General features: G+C 41.0%; 1 protein-coding gene across 5 annotated transcripts in view; it reads right to left on the minus strand.

Moving 5' to 3' along the window:
* sun1b (Sad1 and UNC84 domain containing 1b) overlaps positions 1-18,520 on the minus strand; it is a 28,997-nt gene that overhangs the window by 8,612 nt on the left and 1,865 nt on the right. The window contains exons 1-7 of one of the 5 annotated variants that reach the window (XM_087839794.1): positions 16,512-16,807; positions 13,993-14,090; positions 4,345-4,551; positions 2,568-2,815; positions 1,172-1,444; positions 907-1,041; positions 334-462 (exon numbers count right to left, since the gene is read on the minus strand). In XM_087839794.1, coding sequence (XP_087695920.1) covers positions 334-462; positions 907-1,041; positions 1,172-1,444; positions 2,568-2,815; positions 4,345-4,551; positions 13,993-14,069 — 1,069 coding nt within the window. In that variant the 5' untranslated portion in view covers positions 14,070-14,090; positions 16,512-16,807. Of the gene's footprint in view, positions 1-333; positions 463-906; positions 1,042-1,171; positions 1,445-2,567; positions 2,816-4,344; positions 4,552-4,841; positions 4,957-5,974; positions 6,195-13,992; positions 14,091-14,496; positions 14,889-16,511; positions 16,808-18,520 lie in introns of those variants that run through there. The other 4 variants (XM_087839793.1, XM_087839792.1, XM_087839796.1 and 1 more) reach the window with 4 other exon arrangements.

Here is an 18,520-nt window from a genome sequence, read left to right on the forward strand (position 1 = left end):
TGCTTGACCAGCCATATACTCGACACTTGACAATCAGGCGATGGTTGTTTTGATTTTAATTTTGTGTTTAGTTTACTTCCTCCTTCAGAAACAGAAGCCAAAAGTGTGAAAGTGAAGGTTGAGACATAAACACATGAGGAACAGATTCTTGAACGTCAAAAAATCTCCATTTGAGGCGCCTTTCTCCTTAAACAAACAAAACAGTAAGAGCTGAAGAAGGAAGGAAGTGATAAAAAAAGAAATTATAACAGGAAAGTTTATTAACACAAGAGCAGGTGAAGATGTCAGGAGCTGCGACCTTTAACCTTTGCCCTTAGTAGTAACAGTGGGTACCTTGTCCTTCATATCCATTAGCCCCGTGGCCCATCATCCTGTGGAGAGTGGTCTGCTTTAATAGCCACAGTTGGGATAAACTTGAGGACGCCGCTTGTCTCACCGAGTCCGAAAACGATGTCAAGGCACCTGGTGACACACCGGTCCGCATTCTTAGTGTTAGTCAAAAATGCACACACTCAACAAAAAGCTACAGATAAATATTGGTGATAAGACGAGGAAGAAGTGACATTAATGATAGAGGAGTTTCCCCAAAGATGCACTCGGATAAAAACAAAACAGGAAGCTATGGAAAGAGACCAGCAAGAGGAAAAGGTAATAAGGTTACACATGAAACACAAAGAGAGTGACACAGAGTGATGATGACAGGGCTGCTGAGGTAGAAATCACGAGGGAGAGGAGGTTTCAAATTAGCTGCACACATCTCTAAAAGCTGCTGGAGTCAGTTCTCTCTCAAGATCACCAAGAGTCTCATTCTGAGCAGCTCAGGAAGTTGGGACAAACGATGAGAGAGGAAAATGTGGAAATGACGGGAAAAGAATGAAGAACAAAAGAATGTCTCTTTTTGTGTACCTTTTCCTGTTTGGCTCTTGGCCCTTGAACCCAGCCAGACCACACTGTTGAAGAGCACAGTGACTAAGGACACTATGGGGGCCAAGGCTTGTTTGCTGTAGCGTATACACGTGTTAGACATAGAAGCCAGGACACCTGCAGAGAAACACCACTACTGATTACATTCTCATCATTTCACAACTTAGTGAAAACATGCATTTAACCTCGCAGCTCAGTTATCCAAGCAATAAAAACAATGGCTGCATTTAAGTACAACATTTCTCACCCGTCTTGTTCCTTCGACTCCTGTCTCTGCTGTAAATACTGGTGAAAGGTGATGATGTTGACGAGAGGGCATCCGTGGAAGGTTCGGCAGCTTGAAATGTTGACGACGACGATGACGATAATAATGACGATGCGGACTGTGTGACAAAGGAGTCCGTCTTCTGAGAGTGTACAGAGCAGTCTCTGCAAATGTAGCCATTGGAGAGCGCGGCGTGGGACTTTGACGTACTGGCATCGCCGTTGACACTTGATAAACTGTGGCTGGGAGTCTGCCCTGCAGGAGGAGAGCGTGTTCACATGTTTATGAATCATTCACACAAAGGAAACCATTAAACCACTAGCTACATATTCTTTTCCTGGTGTTAAGGTAGTTGACTGCACACATCAACATTAAATACCTACAGTAGCAGAATAAGGATTAAGATCTTTTACTCTCTCTTGCAAAATTGCATAAATCTGCAGTAAGTGTGCTGGAGTACACTGCTGTTAAGATACATTTTTTGGTATGGAGTTCTGGAAAAGTCCTCTTAAAATAAAAACAGGGCTCTCCAGATTAAAGGCTTTTGGGCTCCTCAGACTCAGTGATAGTCAACAGTGAATATCTGAAGCTTCAGCAAGCATTAATGATAATGTCTGAAAGTGATTTTACGTCAGATGTCTGAGTGGAAATGATCAGTCAGAGAGAAAGTTAGAAGCAACAGAATGTCTCCTGTTATTCTCTCGCACAGTAAGCGGCCTCCATCTGGATGCTTTAGCTCGCTGAACGATAGAAAGGGAGTTAGAAATGTGCCTCACTCTGTGAGAGACGTTTTTGTAGAAAAATGAAATTTGAAACGATACCATCCATAGATCTGTGTGCAGCTGCTTTTGAGGGAGTTTCAGGGGATCTCAGGTGCCCACGTGGAGCAGGTAAACATGTTCACATTCAAAAATAAAACTGATACTCAAATGTCTGAATTAAGTAAAAAAAATAATAAAAAACAAACAAAAAACCCTGCAATTACCCAAACATAAATATTTGTTTTACATAGTCTCATTTGTGTTGTAATAACATATCTTTTACTTGACTGAACATTTTGTTTTACCATTACTCATTACCTCATTTTCTCAACCAACTCAGCAGTTTCACTTCATCCTGTTATATCTCCACTCCTGAGCAATTATTCTGGGTATGCAAGATTATCTAATATAGGATCAACAAAGAGCAGTTACCCAAGATAAGCCTTAAATTCTTTTTGATAGAGTCTTTAGGAACTAAAAAATAACATCTGTCATTTTATTTTTTCAGAGAGGAAGTTCAGTTGTATTTTCTGCCCTGTGGAATCAAATTAAAATGCAAAAGTATTCTCTTTCACGATTGAGTCTTTATTGTTATGTAGTTATTTATTCCAACTTACCCCAGTGTCCATCCACATAAGTTGTTGTTGTGGTGGTAGTGACAGTGCGTTGCCTCAGATGGGGCTGCTCAACGATGGCTGTGATCTCAGCGGCATCAGACGCTGTGCTGCTTTGCTGCAAGCTGCTGCTGCTGTTAATGGGGGTATTACCAGCTGAGAAGGTGAGGGTTTTCCTTGGTGTTGCGGCCTGGCTCAGGGATAAAGACAGGGAGTTGGAACTGGACTGTTGCTTTCTGCTCCGCAGCGTCCTGTGTTAGCAGAGAGGGGAAACAGAGCTGTGAGGTTCGCGGTGTAAACAAGTATACGCTGAAAGCACTGTACGCAAGTTATACACAGTAAGAGCCGTCCCAATATGCAGCCTCATCAAGAGAGTGTGCCATGTGATCAGAAAAGGTGCTCGATACAATTAAACCTCATGTAGTTCACACTTCTCTAAAACGCACTTTAAAGAAGTGGTGACAGCTACTTTGAGTCTACTGCACCACACTAATCCAGGTGGCACTTCGCTCCTGGCTGATTTTGTACCTAGATTTATTTAGTTTATAACACGCTGAATATCATTACAACCAAATCTCCACATTTATCATTTAGAATAATCAATCGCATTGATCACAATGAGATTTCTGTGTTTCTAGGTGATGCTTATGTGAATATTCAGGAAAGCAGTCTTCAAAGACATCAGAGTAATTAAAATAGCAACCAGCAGAGACCATTATTGTTTTTGTTTTATTTGATCCTTTGTATCACTGAAAGAAACTCTTCTTTAACAAAAAAATAAATAAATCATAAAAAGCCTTTCAGCTTGGTCCTTGATGCATCTGGTCAGCGATACGACAGATAGACACTGGTGTAAGTGAACCACTGTACCAATGTTCAGCTCATCTAGAATCACTAACAATGATTTTGAAAACTACAATGCTTCTATATATAGTGAAATTAGGTAAATATAGGAAATTCAAACCCACGCTTTTCTCCTGAAACCTGCTCTTTTGGGGAACCATATTAACAGAACTGTAGCACGGCACACTTGCTCAATGTTTGGTAATTGCGTGGGAATAAAGAAAACCTGCAACTGAGCTGTGGTTTCTTTTTATAAACATGCAGTCAAAAAGTGCAGAACAAAATAAAACCGTAAATACCCAGCAATAATCACAAGAGACATACAATAGAAAATTAAAACACAGCTAACAGCAATACAAAACTGCATTAGAAAACAAATTAAATACAGATAATAAAAATACGTGATAAGAAAAGTCCACAGAATCAGCTTAATGTAGATGGAGTGACAGACTATTCCAAAGCTAAGCCATGAGACACAAACCAGTCTGTGTTGGTATTCAGAAAGACCAAACGTAAATAAACAACATAAATAAAGCCACGGTCGCCACGCTCAAGAGTTGTGTGTTCGTCTAGTAATCGGAAGGTTGCCGTTTTGAGCCCCGGCTCGGACAGTCTCGGTCGTTGTGTCCTTGGGCAAGACACTTCACCTACCGCCTACTGGTGATGGCCAGAGGGGCCGATGCGCGATATGGCAGCCTCGCCTCTGTCAGTCTGCCCCAGGGCAGCTGTGGCTACAACTGTAGCTTGCCTCCACCAGTGTATGAATGTGAGAGTGAATGAATAGTGGTATTGTAAAGCACTTTGAGGGGTCCCGAAAAGCGCTATATATAAATGCAATCCATTATTATCATTATTATTATTATTAAAATTCTTCTTTTACTCTTTGGTAAGTTAAATGTTAGAGTCAAAGAGGAAAAGTGCCCATTGCTGGTCTCACCGTGTCTCTCTCCTGGTGCTGGTGCTGGTGTAGCTGCTGCTGCTGCTGCTGTGGTGGTTCTGGGAGTAATCAACCAGGTTCTCGTTTCCATAGTGACTGGCACTGGTCTGGAGACGCAGGCTCCGTCGTGACATCCTGGGCGACTCGTACACAGGAGCTATCTGGTGCTCTTTCTCAAACTCTAACGCTGCTGTTGAATAGCTGGAGCTGAGAGTGAGAGCGGACAGAGAAAAGCAGGAAGAACAGAAAGAGCGGGAATGTTAGAAAATTGGGAAGGAAAACAAAACTGTTCTGTGAAAGAAGGCATTTCATGACAGTTAATTACAAAGAGGGCGTTTCTTTTATCCACTGCATGGGAATCCTTTTGGAGACAAACAAGCCTCGAGAGTGCCTTTATGCATCAAATCAATACTGAATGGGGATATCCTGCCTTTTTACTCATGTCTGTCCCTCAGTTAGTCAACTTAGAAACACTTTTTAAAAAACAAAAAACTAACCCAGTCCTTTTTACAGAGCTGTGATGCTTTTGTTCCCTGCAACTGGCAGAGCTCCTGACAGGAAGTGACTCACTCACCACGGAGAGAGAAATATAAGAACAGGCACAGAGTGTCTCTGAAAGTAAAATTAGACAAAAAAAAAAACCCAGTAAACATCCAAAGTATGCGAGAAGGCTAAACACGAGACTCTTACTCCCCTCCCTGTAAAACCAACTGAAAGTCAGAACACACTATGAATGTTGTTTGCCGTGCTTCGCTGTGACTCACAGGGCCACACCCACCTGGAAGAGTAGGCACTGAGCCAGGACAACATTCAAACAACTGCAGACTACACTGGAACACTATGGAACTTGCTAACGCCTCTAGGCTGGTGCGAAAAGAAAATGCCTTAAAGTACAACTGTTCCATCTTTCTCTGTAATAGTAGAGGCACTAATGCTTAAACAAGCACCACAAACATGACTGTAGGGTCTGAATGACTCATCAAGGAACTCGATTATAACAAAACCCTCAGTGCAAAGTTTTTGCTACATCTAAAGAAGCGCTGGTGTGCTGGACTGGACTCATTTCAAGGCTTTAATAACAATATTTTTAAAATTTGTTTAGGCATTTAAGAAAATGTTTCCTTCTAAAAGAAATCTAATTTTAATATGACACACAAATGAAATGAAAGGGTTTTTTTTGACAGAATGTACAATATTCAAAAGGTGTCTCTTTTAAATATTTATTATTGCTGATTAATGAGACAAAAGCATTTTATTTCTCCTTTAATTTATGAAATAATCAATTAAATATTTGATTACAGCACGATCTGTAAAGTCTGTCCACAAGTGGGGAGGGTGGAGCTCTGGAGTGAGCCTCTCAATGGAGGACGGGGAACAAACTTCCTGTTACACTTCAACAAGGAAACTCTGTTAATGTGTAAACACGAGTTTTATGGCCTGTCCATATCTCTTGCAGAGCACACGCGGCATATGATTTCAGAGGAGACTGACCAAGCCAGCAGTATGTGCATGCATTTGTGCACGTTTACATCTTGTGCAGGTTGCTCTGTGTCCCTCCCTCGGTCTCTAAAACCCAGAGGATTACACACTCCCACTGAGAGCCAATTAAGTCCTTTCGTCCTCACTCTACCTCTCGCCTGCTGATCCAACTGGCCCTTCTTTGAACACATGACCACCGGGGCAGTATCCTGCTGATCTGAAATTAACCTATCTTCTACTGCAAAGCATATACACAGGATTGGTAGCAAGGAGAGGTTTCTGTAAAACACCAAAAAGTAAAAAAATGTTACAAATCTTTCAAAGCAAAATAGGTTTTAAAATGCTATAATGAGCACTGTCATTAGTGCACTAATTAGTAGGAGGCAAGATAAAAATCTACAGTTTTATTTGTGTACAGTTACATTTTTGAGTAAAATCCAAACTAGAATCAAAAGTTGGAAACATTTTTGTCTCAAATCATTGTCCACTTATGCCTACAGCACTGATATCCCTGAATAAGCATCTGTGCTGTGAAAATGACCAAACAGACCCAACAGAGCTTCAGTAGAAACTATAAGGACTCTGCTGGACACTGTCTAAACAAAGGCCTGAGAAAATAGTGCGTACCGTAACACAGGTAGGCTAAATATCAAAATAACAATCAGTTTTCCATCACACCTGCACCTCTTTTTATCTTATTCAAATTTGAAATTTAAATATTGGGAAACAGCTGCGTGGCAGTCGAGCATTTGCCTTTCCAAATCAACTGCGAGTCCCAAATTCTGACAATTCTCTTTTTTAAAGTGATCCAAAAATGACCAAAAGGAGTTAATCCAGTGATTCCGGTCCACAGCGAGAATGTCTCAATGCCACACTTCAACAACTGCAACATGGAGTGGATAAAATGTTGCTTCCAGGTTACATTCTTATCAAAACAACTTCATTCCTATTTATACAAGAACTCACGCACACACAGAAGTGTGTTTTTCATACCAAAGCATAATGATTCAGGTTTGATTAGTAACGTTTCTGTGGGGTGTGGAAGCAAGTGTTACAGGGCAGATCAGGGTGTGTGCACGAGGAAACTGTCTGCATAGCCTACAGCCAGGTAGAAGCTTCCTAATAACCTTCTGTTCTACCTGGAAACCCCATGTGGGCATATTTTAACAGAACAAACACCATTTGGGTTTTTATAAAAACAAAGCTTTTACCTCCCAACAGAGCTGGTTACCACCCCCTCCTTTAGCAAATTTAAAAAAAGTTTAAAAACAAGCGATTCGTTTCATCGGGTATCCAAATTCATCCATGTGCCGCTCTCTCCCAGGCGGCTTCCACGGCCCACATCGGTGACAAAAATAGAGATGGACACAGCAAAGAAGACAAAGATGAAGAGCCATGCAGTACATTACAGAGAGAAGACACTTCCATCCTGACATTCAGCTTCCTGGAATCTCTCCTTACATAACACTAAAGCTTTATCTTCCCACACTCAGTGGGCGCAGCCAAACTTTCTTACAGCGCACAACTGCACATCCAATCTGATCAGACTGGACTCTACATTTAACCAGCTTAAGTTTGCCTTGTTGTTACTTTGGACATTTCTTATGCAGTCGAGCTGTTTATATTTGTTATAGATTACTAAAGCTCAGCCTTCAATGTCTGTGAAGGTTCTCAGTCATCCAGGTCATCGTAGTCAAAGGAGCTTGCAAAGAAAAGCGTCTGGACTTCTTTAAGTTACTTGAAGACGTTTCACCTCTCATCCGAGAAGCTTCTTCAGTTCAAAGGTCAAATGGTGGGGAGTCCCAGATATAAACCTAGTGGGAGTTTCCCCCCACAGAGGGACAAAAGGACCCCCTGATGATCCTCTAATCGCCTGAGCCAAGGTGTGAAACTGGGTGTGGGTCCCAATCAACCAGAGTTTGAACTCACCCGAAACTCTGGTTGATTGGGACCCACACCCAGTTTCACACTTTGACTCAGCCTTTAATCAAGTAAAAATTACAAAATATATATTTTATGACATGACATTCATTCATCCGGGTGTAAATGTAGCTGAGTGAGTCTGTTTACTATGCATGATCAGTGCAAGGAACTTACAGCTCATACAGGAAACATGAGACGAAAGACAGGTCTCCACTGATCCCACTTATCAAAATAATCAACTGAAACAGAAAACCAATTGTTTCTTTAGGGTTTTTTGTTTTCTTTTATGACAGTGCAGAAGTCACAGCAGCTGCCAAAATAACTCAGGAAATTGTCACTTCTGGTTTCATCTTCATCTATCCAGTGATAGATGATCCCTCCACACCAACAGAAAAAAAGTTACTCCTGTGACATCACCACAGGTGAGTCTACACCCCCAGTGCTAGAATTTGTTTCCCATCTCTAAATAGCCTCCCACATGAAGCCTGCTTTGCATAGTGTATGCAAAAGTATGAAATCCCATCATACAAAATACAAAAGGAGACACTTTGTTGACACCAAGCAAATAAAATGAGCATATCCGTTCAGTTATTATAAAAATAATAATTCCGAATACTGGAATGAATACATAAAGTCATTTTTGTGATCAAGCAAGTAAATGTCTGTAAGTAAATGTGGCCATCTTCACTACTAAAGAAGTTATGAGGGCTCAAAAATGCTGGCAGCAAATAAAAAATGACATAAATAAAACCCCAAAACGTATAAACCCATTAAAAGCCCCATGTTCTCCAAGGGCCTTTAATCTGGAAAATATTGATACCATCAAAGTCAAATTTTGCATGGTTTCATTAAAAACACTAAAAACTTACTGCACAAAAAAGAAAAAAAAAAAAAGATCAGCTGGGAGGCACTAATTAGTTTTTTTCCTTCGTTTTTCATCAACCTTGTTTAAAGTCCAGCAATGAATGATTTAGCCTACCTTGTTTAAGGGACATATGTGAACAGATGTAAGCTAAGGGCTAAAAGTTGTATTACACTGTAACGTTTGCCTAATTCCTTTATCACTTTTTAACTTCTTCTATAGTTTCTATAGTTTTTATGAGCCTTTATAGGAACGGTTAGCTTGTAAGACATTAAAACTATAAAAATGTAACAGTTGTAGTTTTCTAAAAGTAAAAGAAAAATGTCATTTTTACCAATGGCATTCAGACATAAAAGATATCTCAGTTTCATCTGCAGGAGAAAATGTGAACACAGCATAAAAGAGATCAAAGCAATTGTGATAAGTGCAGGAAAAAAACAGTTAAACACAGCAGGAAGTCAGCTGAAGTCTGCTGCAGTATGTCCAGTTAGTAAGAACCCTGCCCCATGATGGCTACCATTTGCACCCTCTCTGTCTAACACTAACACGCTTGCGCGCACACACACACACACACACACACACACATCTTCAACAGAGGTTATAAAAACCATTTGGGTTGTAAATCTCAGTGTGGAAACCACAAGTGTGGCTGCAATGCTTTGTCAAAAGCTTGCCAGGAGGTTTATACCCCAGCACACACGCACATGCGCACACACACTATAATAAGAGGGGCATGCTGACCTGATTTAAACTTTTAGAAAAATGAAAAGCCCTAGTTAAAGTCGTACAAACAAATATTTTGTTAGTTGCCCAGTGCACACCTGAGTGTCTTAAGTACTGTCCTACCATGTGAAAGAACCATTTACATAGAACATCATTTTCGAAAGGAAAAAGGTGGAATCAGACATCAGATTTTCTAATTGAATTTGTCCAATTTTCCATCCACAATCTCATAAACCAAAATTTCTTTGGCTGGCACTTTAATCTAATCACAGCAAAACATTACATCTCTTGTAAACAACACAAAATGTGTTATATGGGAATGCTGCAAGCACAAGAAAATTGAACCTACTGCAAGTTCTACTACTGAATGTTCATGGGTTATTAGATTGGTGCCAACAGCAAACTATTTTAGAGACTTGGGATGCTGTTATTTGGCTGATGCTCGTTTCTATTTCGTTTCCATTATTCAAATCTCCTCCCTGTGATATTACAGGATTGTGTTGATTGTGTTTAAATTGTATTTCTCTCAGTTTTTTCAGTTGGAAATTCAGTTGTGCGAGCCTTCGAAAGTCTGTGGGGAAAATATGAAATCAGAGCACAATTGTAGCCCCCCTCTGTCTTCCTGTTTTGTTCAACTGAGCCCTTTAAGTGCCAAGGCCTATAGTTACCAGAATCCAGGATCTGGGAGTCTTCAAATTTCCATCCAAATATGTTTGGGTGGGTTGGATTTGGCACTGAGATTAGGATCATTTGAGCCCACCCACAGACAGTACCTCCCTCTGCCCTGCTGTGTGGTGTCCTTTTCCTATCCGTGCTATAACACCACAGTGTGCCAATTTATGTTGCTGTTGCTGCCACGGAGACCGTCCTAAACAAATCTCTGGCTGGAGAGAGAGACTCATCAGAAGCAGAAGCTAGATATTTACCACGTCCACAGACAGATGCTGTGATGCAAAAACACAATACAGGCCAGAAACAAAAGTGCTTCTTTTATGCAGAATCATATTCATCACGCACTTAAGATTTAAGGTTCAAATTTCTACTTTTATGGCAGTGGGAACCATTTAAAGAAACAGAAATGTTTGGATAACACTCACAAGAAAAGAGGAAAGCTAACTCTTAAACCCTTAAAAATCCAGCTGCTGTCATTTGCTTGGCACTTGTGCAGCAGTGCATGTAGTTAAAAAAAAAAAAACAGACCACATGTCAAAACAACTGCAGCAGCACGGTGAGCAACAACTGTCCAGCTGACTCTCAGTGCACTCAGCCCCAGCCTATTCATGTTGTATCCCTGAACCTGGTCTTGCAGAGCATGACTAGCAGGCACAAATCTGATGAGAAAATGTGCTTTGTATGCTCTTGCAGATTTATGTTTGCATCAATTTGCTTAACCAAATTAATAATAATAAAAAAATCTGTTTAAATCTGTATTAAAAAAATGTTTCCATGGCTAGAAGGCTGAGTTTCTATCGGTTATTGTCACATTTATTTATTTATTTTTCATCGCTTATGTGTAGCTAATGTTTGCAGATAGCACTATATAGTATCAGAGTACTCAATCAAGCCTGCTGCTTACGGTTTACACACTTCAACCATCACTTGATGGAGAAAAAGCCCCCAAACAGAAGCCCCAGCCCTACTGACCTACTTCCACTTCTATAAAATATGGAGGGTCTCTAAGAGTCAACACTTGGCAAACACACCTGCTTTCAGTGCATTTTTCTGGAGGTGGTGCAACTAAATTCTCAGTCACAGCCTGTAAAGTGCAATTGTTCTTGTTTGCCATTTATCAAGTCAAAATGTTAAAAAATGTGCAAAAACAATCTATGATGTTAAACCTTCAAGCTTAGAATATGCAGTTATCTGAAAAGGCTTCAGAAATAACAAAGAGGACTGAGTCTACATCACTATTCCTGGGCTAGTCACATAAATATCACCCAACTCTAAACAATATTTCAAGAGAAGACATAACACAAAGTCTGTGGTGTTTTGTACTTCAGCCTTGTTCACACATGCAAAAGCTGTTTTTTTAAAGCTTACCTTTATCTTTTCCCCTCTTCTCAGCAGTTTTAGGACACTGAATATGGACCTTTTAAAAAGTCCTTCAGCTGCGGTTTTGGTTTGCTGTGTCACTCCTAAGAGCATGCTCTAAGCTTCAATTGTATTTTTGCATTTTTATATGGATGGATGGGTTTTTTTTGTCTTGTGGGGACAGGTTAATTGGATAATCCAAATTGCCACTAGGTGTGAATGTGTGAATGAATGTGAGTGCGAATGGTTGTCTGTCCCTGTGTGTTGGCCCTGTGACAGACTGGCGACCTGTCCAGGGTGTACCCCGCCTCTCGCCCTATGACAGCTGGGATAGGCTCCAGCGCCCCCCGCGACCCTGAAAAAGGATAAGCGGAAGTGAATGGATGGATGGATGGATGGTTTTTCTGTTTGTTTTTTGAACAAATGTTTGTTTACATTTTTTAATATTGACAGCAGGAAAACCCTGGTTAAACTCTCCAGGAAGTTGAGTCTGATCATCTAAAACAGTGTCAAAAAGAATGGAACCAATTTTCTGAGGTATCATTATCAGGATTACGGAGCATGAATCAAAGTATCCTGGTTTAGAACATAAAAGAAAAGACTATTGAGAAGTCTCTTTTTACTGGACTGAGGCTCACTCTACATTGTAGCAGCTGTGTAGGCACCGGGGAATTCCCAAACTTAAACCTTGGTTGGTGATAAATTAGATTGTACGAGCATTTCTCTCATTGGGAGCACATACAGTATTACTCAGACTGCTGGGTCCATGTTGTAACAGTCTCTCCCTGGTAAGAGGGAAGCCCCTTCCTCTAGCACTATCAACTGCTACAAAACTTGTCTCTGCTCTTTTGAGTTTTGACAACAGATGGGCCAACGGTTTCTGTCACCTGACCCTGTCCCTCTCTGTGCTACTCTCTTGCATTCACTGTAGACCATGCACACTCAAACACACACACACACACTGAACACATGAGGAGCTATTTGCAAGCGCCAACATTTAGTGCCTCTGAGCTGCAGTAGACACAGGCTAACAAAAACAACAGATCAGTCAACTAGCTAGTCAAGCAGCATAAACTGTTAGCCTAATCCTGAGATCACGGGCACGGCTTTGACTGGGAGGTTCATTAATAGCTCCCCAGCTGACTGCATTCAAAGGAACATGATTAGCGTGTTTGAGCCTTTCAAGTCTACCTTGCAAACTTGGGTGAGGAGTCAAACAAGCTTTTGTACATTCTTCTTATTTGGCCTCAGTCTAGAGACTGTGACTCATGAGACTTATTACTAGGAAAGGATTTCACACAACTTGAAAACACACCCTGTGTGCCACAATCCTGACCTGAAATCTGAAGAATGTTAATATTTTGTCATTTTCATTATAATACAGCATCAGAGATTACTTGCTACTCTAAAAGCTGAACGTAAAAAACATCTAGTCAGCCAACTACCGCTGTCCATAAATACCAATCCCACCTGCTGACACATCAAATACATAATGAAAACAACACAACTTAGTGTGACACACATTTACTGAAGCTGCTGTTGACTTTGTCTTGCTGGCTGGGAAAGAGCACATGGATCTGCTTAGTGCACTTCTCACCATGTGATTTGCATTTCTGCAAGAGAAGCTGTAAACCAAATGAGGGGTCTTTGTTCGAACTTGACTTTTTACAAGACTCTCTCATACTCTCATACTCAAATGAGAAGCTCCTAAAAGTCATGCAATCACTCTCCCATTGCCTAAAGCAAGGAAAGGCACAATGAAGTTAAAATTTCTTGCTCTGCAAATGCTCCTCTGTTCTGAAAGCAATAAGACGTAGATTCCTCCACATACCTTACTGATGTATTGTCGACCACGCCCATACCCCAAGCCAGGATGACTGACAAGAAACAGGGTGTGGAAGAGGACCACGATGGGAGAGGCTGGTGCTACATGCATGCACACGTATGGACACCATCCTCTCCGACAAAAAATTCAAAACACCACGACTTCTTCTCTTTTCTTCTAAAAATCATTGAAAAGTTTTAAACTGCCATGCTGATTTCGCAATATAGCGAAAAGTGCGTACAGACAAGCCTCGGATATATTTCTCCGCAAGGCTTCCCAACTGCTCACCAAGCACGAAATGCACAACAGAACTGTGAGGCTGACTCATCAAAACCACAACCAGATGATATTTTTACAGCCACAGATTTACTAAAACCTCAAGTTCAAGCGCAGAAATGTACTGAGGAGCAAATACAATTAAAAACCTCATGCTGTTCTTATAAATGAAGGCATTTCTATTTTAAATGAAAAGCAAATCATGTGCATATTCTCAACTTTCAAACAGCTGAGGGACAGATGGATATTTTCAGTAAGGAAATAAAATGGGATAAAATGCAAGTCATAACCAAGTAGACAGAAAAATTATTACATGAGAATTAGAGTTTGACTTCAAGCATATTCTGTTCATGGACTAGAGCAAACAGAAGAGAGAGTATTTGGACAACTCTGATTAAAATGCACCAGCAGGATCTCAGCAGCCACAAATGACATGCAAGGTGTGAATAAAATGCTGTGGGCCTGAATGTTTGATGCTGCAGCGAGAGTACCGCAGCGAGTCTACGGCAGCGCGGCGCTGAGGTCTCACCTGAGAGAGTAAGTATAGCCGGTGTTCTCTGGAGCACACTGTGGTGGCGTGTATGTGTGCAGCTGGGAAAAATCCATGTTCAGACTTCTTTGTTTAGACTGCAAGAGTTAGGATTCAAGGCAAAGGACTATTTTAGCCAAGGACAACAAGAACAGACCAACTTCACAGACACACACAACAAAATGCAAAACGCTTTGTTCAGTTTGTCTCTGGCAGAAATGATGAGCTCGAGTTGCGCCACAGCTTAACTGCATTTCGAGTACAGATTCAGAACTGCATCTACATTTTATAAAATAACACAGCACTAGCAAATTTCCTGCCTCTTCCCGAATCAATTCAAGCTCCATTCACTGGGCTGTTCTCCAAGAAAACACAACCGCCAGTAAGTGCTGTGCTGTACAGCCATGTGCGGGCAAGACCCTAATGAGAGCTGCTGGACATTCCTTTTCCTCTGGAATACAACAATACTACTGTGTTTCTGCCTGTGGTTGAGAGTTGGCCAACCTCTTCCTCCATGCTGGCTCACGCTGGTAGATGACAGAAGCTACGGACACCAGTGAAGCTGTAGTGAATGACTCGTCTCTTCTCCTCCGGACACAAAGAAAACAAGCAGCTGATCAAAAAGGCTGGTAGAGACAGGCCAAAGAATGACGATCCTCTTCCCCTTTGTAACAGGAGGACTCCTCACCAGCACAGCTACAGCTACAGTGAGCACTCGAGTAAGCTGAGTATTATGAAACCCAGTAAAACACAAAGGGGTGGGGCTGATTTATAAGGCAATGGGCGGGAAGTCTAAAGCCAAAAGGCTGGTCTTCCTAGTGAAACCTGCATTTGGCTCAAATGGATCACTTCCATGACCTTCCTAGTGAAACCTGCATTGTGTGAACTGTTGTACAAATACTTCGTTCCACATGCTCACAGTTGAAAGTTTCTCAGGTTAACCAAGGTAAGACTAATGCATTCCAACACAGCAGTTCTGCAAATATTCCTACTTTGGTGAACAGTTTGAAGAGTTGTGTATTGTTGCGAGCATGTCAATATTAAAGTGGACCCAATGTGTTCATTCCCAGCTCCGTAGCTTAGATTTGCATTATCATGCAGAATTCAAATACTGGGCTGTGATGAAAAGCTGCAGTCCATCCACGGTCTGGAACAAGCCATCTTAGCTCCATTTTTAAGCCTGCTTTCCATCAACGGCCTCACACTTGCATACGAAAGGTATGACTGGCAAGTGGGTGGGACTGCTGAGTGTCCCTGATTGCTGTAGTAGGGATATGCACTCTAAATGATATCATACAGAGCCAAGGGTAGAAAAAGCTGCCTGCAACAGAGCATTTAAGCAAGCTGAAGAGTGAGATTTTGGCTCAAATGGATCACTTCCATGACCTCATCACACAAAGCTACATGCAGAGTATACAGTGGTAGACAATATTGCCTCAGGCAGCTTTAAATGAGATAACTGATGCAATAACAGTGTCCGATTGGAGGTTTCTGGCCACAACAGAGCAACTATTCTAGATGCCACTCTGTGCATGTGGCAGTCTGACTCAAACTTCTGTTCAACAACTCAAAGACAGAGCAGCAGAATGAAACAGATGGCCATTACTAAAAACCCAGCACCAAACTCTCAACACCATAATCTTAATCATGATTTCAAATCCACATCCAAGTCTCCAAGCCGAAAAGCGGGATAAAAGGAAACAAATTCCCAAAAGCCAAGGGGACTACTTAAATTCAGCCAGGATTAGTTTTGGGTTGTTGTTGTTTTTTTTTGCTTTTTTTGCAACATGTCAGCACTGCGCTGAATCATGACGCAGGCGCTGAATGTGGACACTCCGAAATTAAATACTAATCTCCCCTACGGTGCATTAATCCACCAAGAGACAAGCTGAACAGTAACAAGAGAAACCAGAGACACAAACACATGCAACACATTGACACCTTTACACCTTTCCCACAGTACTATCGCACATCTCCCTTTTTATTTTTTTGCTGCCTCCTTTACGCAAACTGTGTGCGACGAACAGCGCAAACAGCTGAGTCCTGTGACTGCTCCAGCTACTGTCAAAACACAGTAATACACTAATACTGTTTACAGCACATGTGTACTCCTGTTCTAACTGTATTGCGCTCAGGCCCGATGACATATCAGCCCCGTTACATTCGTGCTAAATTTAGAAGCTGGATGTATTTAGACAGCGCCGTCACTGACTTACAGGCTTGTGCAACGACGCGCTAATCACACTGCTCGTCGTGCAGGTTAACTTGAGATTTATCTGTAAAAACAACACGCATTTACTGATCACCATTAACCACAGAGAACGCGTCTAACGTCTGATACTGTCGCAGATGTAATAAAACGACCGTAGAAAATCAGGCCTAAAATTGCGCACACTGTCAAAACTGTTGGCAAAGGAGCGCAGCGAAGATCCGAATTTAAAAAAAAAAAATTGCAAACACACTGTCACTAAAAACAGTTTCTACATTAATATGATTTTCAAAGCAGCTGGTCAACTTGCCCGCGTTGTTAGGCTCCATTTATGCTGTTATTCTTTAAGAGCGTAATCCAAATGAGTAAGATTCACACAGTACTATCAGGGAACATGCGCAAACTTCTGCCAGCATCCCGACGCGCGGAACCCCCAAAAGGCTTATTTATGACTGCGGATCCACAAATCCTTCAACGCTATTTTCTCACAGAAATACGCCAAAGTTTACAAGTGGCGAGAGACTGCTGTGCTAGTGCACAACAAGCAGATTTCCAAAATGGCTTCCCGGGCGTAACAAAGCCAGAAGGATCGCTGCTGAGCTGATCCTCCCACTCCCAAACCATCCATTGTCGGCCAGAGCGCACACTTTAAATCTATTGGAGGAAAAGCGGCGTTGCAACGGCATCTGCTGAGCCACTGCTCGGTGCTCCGTGCACTGACGGAGATCACGCTTTTGTTTCAACTAGAAATCCCTGCATGACACCTGCCGCTTAAAGGAAGCTCGATCCATTCATGACAGCGCTGCTGAGGCTCTCTTTATAATAATTTTGTAATATGAAGTATTAAATAAGAAAAATAAGACTCGCTCATTTTCACTGACCTCCATATAAGTTATTGTTTGCTCCATGTGAAGGGTGAAAGAGTGGAGATGAGCAGGTGACAAAAAGGAGGGGGAAAAATAGCCAATCGTGACGAGGCTGGTGAAGGAAGTGAGAAAATGCGGATCTTCACGATTATATTTAAAAGCACCAGACTTTTGAGAAGCCCCGTCTTTTTTTATGCACCATTAACAAACCTGTGAAGGGAAAGGGAAACGCTGGCACTTGCTGCTGTGCTGTTACTACAAACCCTCTAAAGGAGGATTACACCAAAGTTATTAAGGTGTTTTTGTGCATTCAGTCATGTTGAAACAGCACAATGACTAATGCCAACACAAAAAAGTGTTAGTCTGTAAATGATTAAGTGCATAAAGTCACTGCTTATAACAGCCTGCATGTCTGCACGGGTTTTCTATTCAGGATATTTCACCCTGACTAAAAGAAAGAGTCTGTATGGTTGCATGGAGCTGAATTTATCTAATCTATCTATCATTTACACAAACCAATACTATCAAGTGAAGGTCCACTGGTAGCTTGCCTCATAGGCGTAATAAAGACAGTGAGGGAATGCATGACACTTGTAGATGTATGGAATAATAATAATAATAATAATAATAATAATAATAATAATAATAATAATAATAATAATAATAATAATAATATAAACTCATTAAAATACTCATAACTAAACAAAATAACCCAACCACCAGCTTGTAAAGCAAATCCCACAATTTCTACATGCAAAAATCAAAGATCAGCCATTTTTATTACTTTATTGAGCCTCATGAAGCTCAGTGCTTCAAAAGTCTCATGCAGTACAAAGTTAAAGTGAAAGGGTGTGGCTCATTTTAGGCACAAGAATAAGAGAAGTGAGAATATCGCAATAAAACCTACAAATAAGTTGTAAATAACAGAGACATAAGCTTCAGCACTAGTATTGGTAGCGATGAAGCTCACACTGCCAAATCAAATAATCCACTTTACAATCAAATCCGGATCATGAGTAATTACACTGCTAAGAACCTTGTTACCTTATAATTTAGCATGCGGCAAGGAGAGGAAATAGAACAGCCCAATTCACAGCAAAATGGAAAGGTTACTGTAAGGGGGATTCCTACAAAGAGTCATGTTTGCACGATATATACTGTAGGTTCTCAATTTGTATAAGACAAATATCCCCAACCCAACCCCCCTTCAAAAAAATTAACAGGTGAAACCACAAGAAAGAGTAGCAGAGGACAGATCATCCTACAAAGATCTACAAAAGGAGATATTAACAATACTCACTACTTTACTACGTAAGGCATATACTTGAGTTTATCATATGAAATTTATGCTACATTGTAATTCTACCCCATATCTCAGAGCAGAGTAATGCTTTAGTTTTATTCCAATTCTATATATATATATATATATATATATATATATATATATACACAA

Source organism: Neolamprologus brichardi, chromosome 4, assembly GCF_056152115.1.
Source record: "Neolamprologus brichardi isolate AB-2024 chromosome 4, ASM5615211v1, whole genome shotgun sequence".
NCBI classification, from domain to species: Eukaryota; Metazoa; Chordata; class Actinopteri; order Cichliformes; family Cichlidae; genus Neolamprologus; species Neolamprologus brichardi.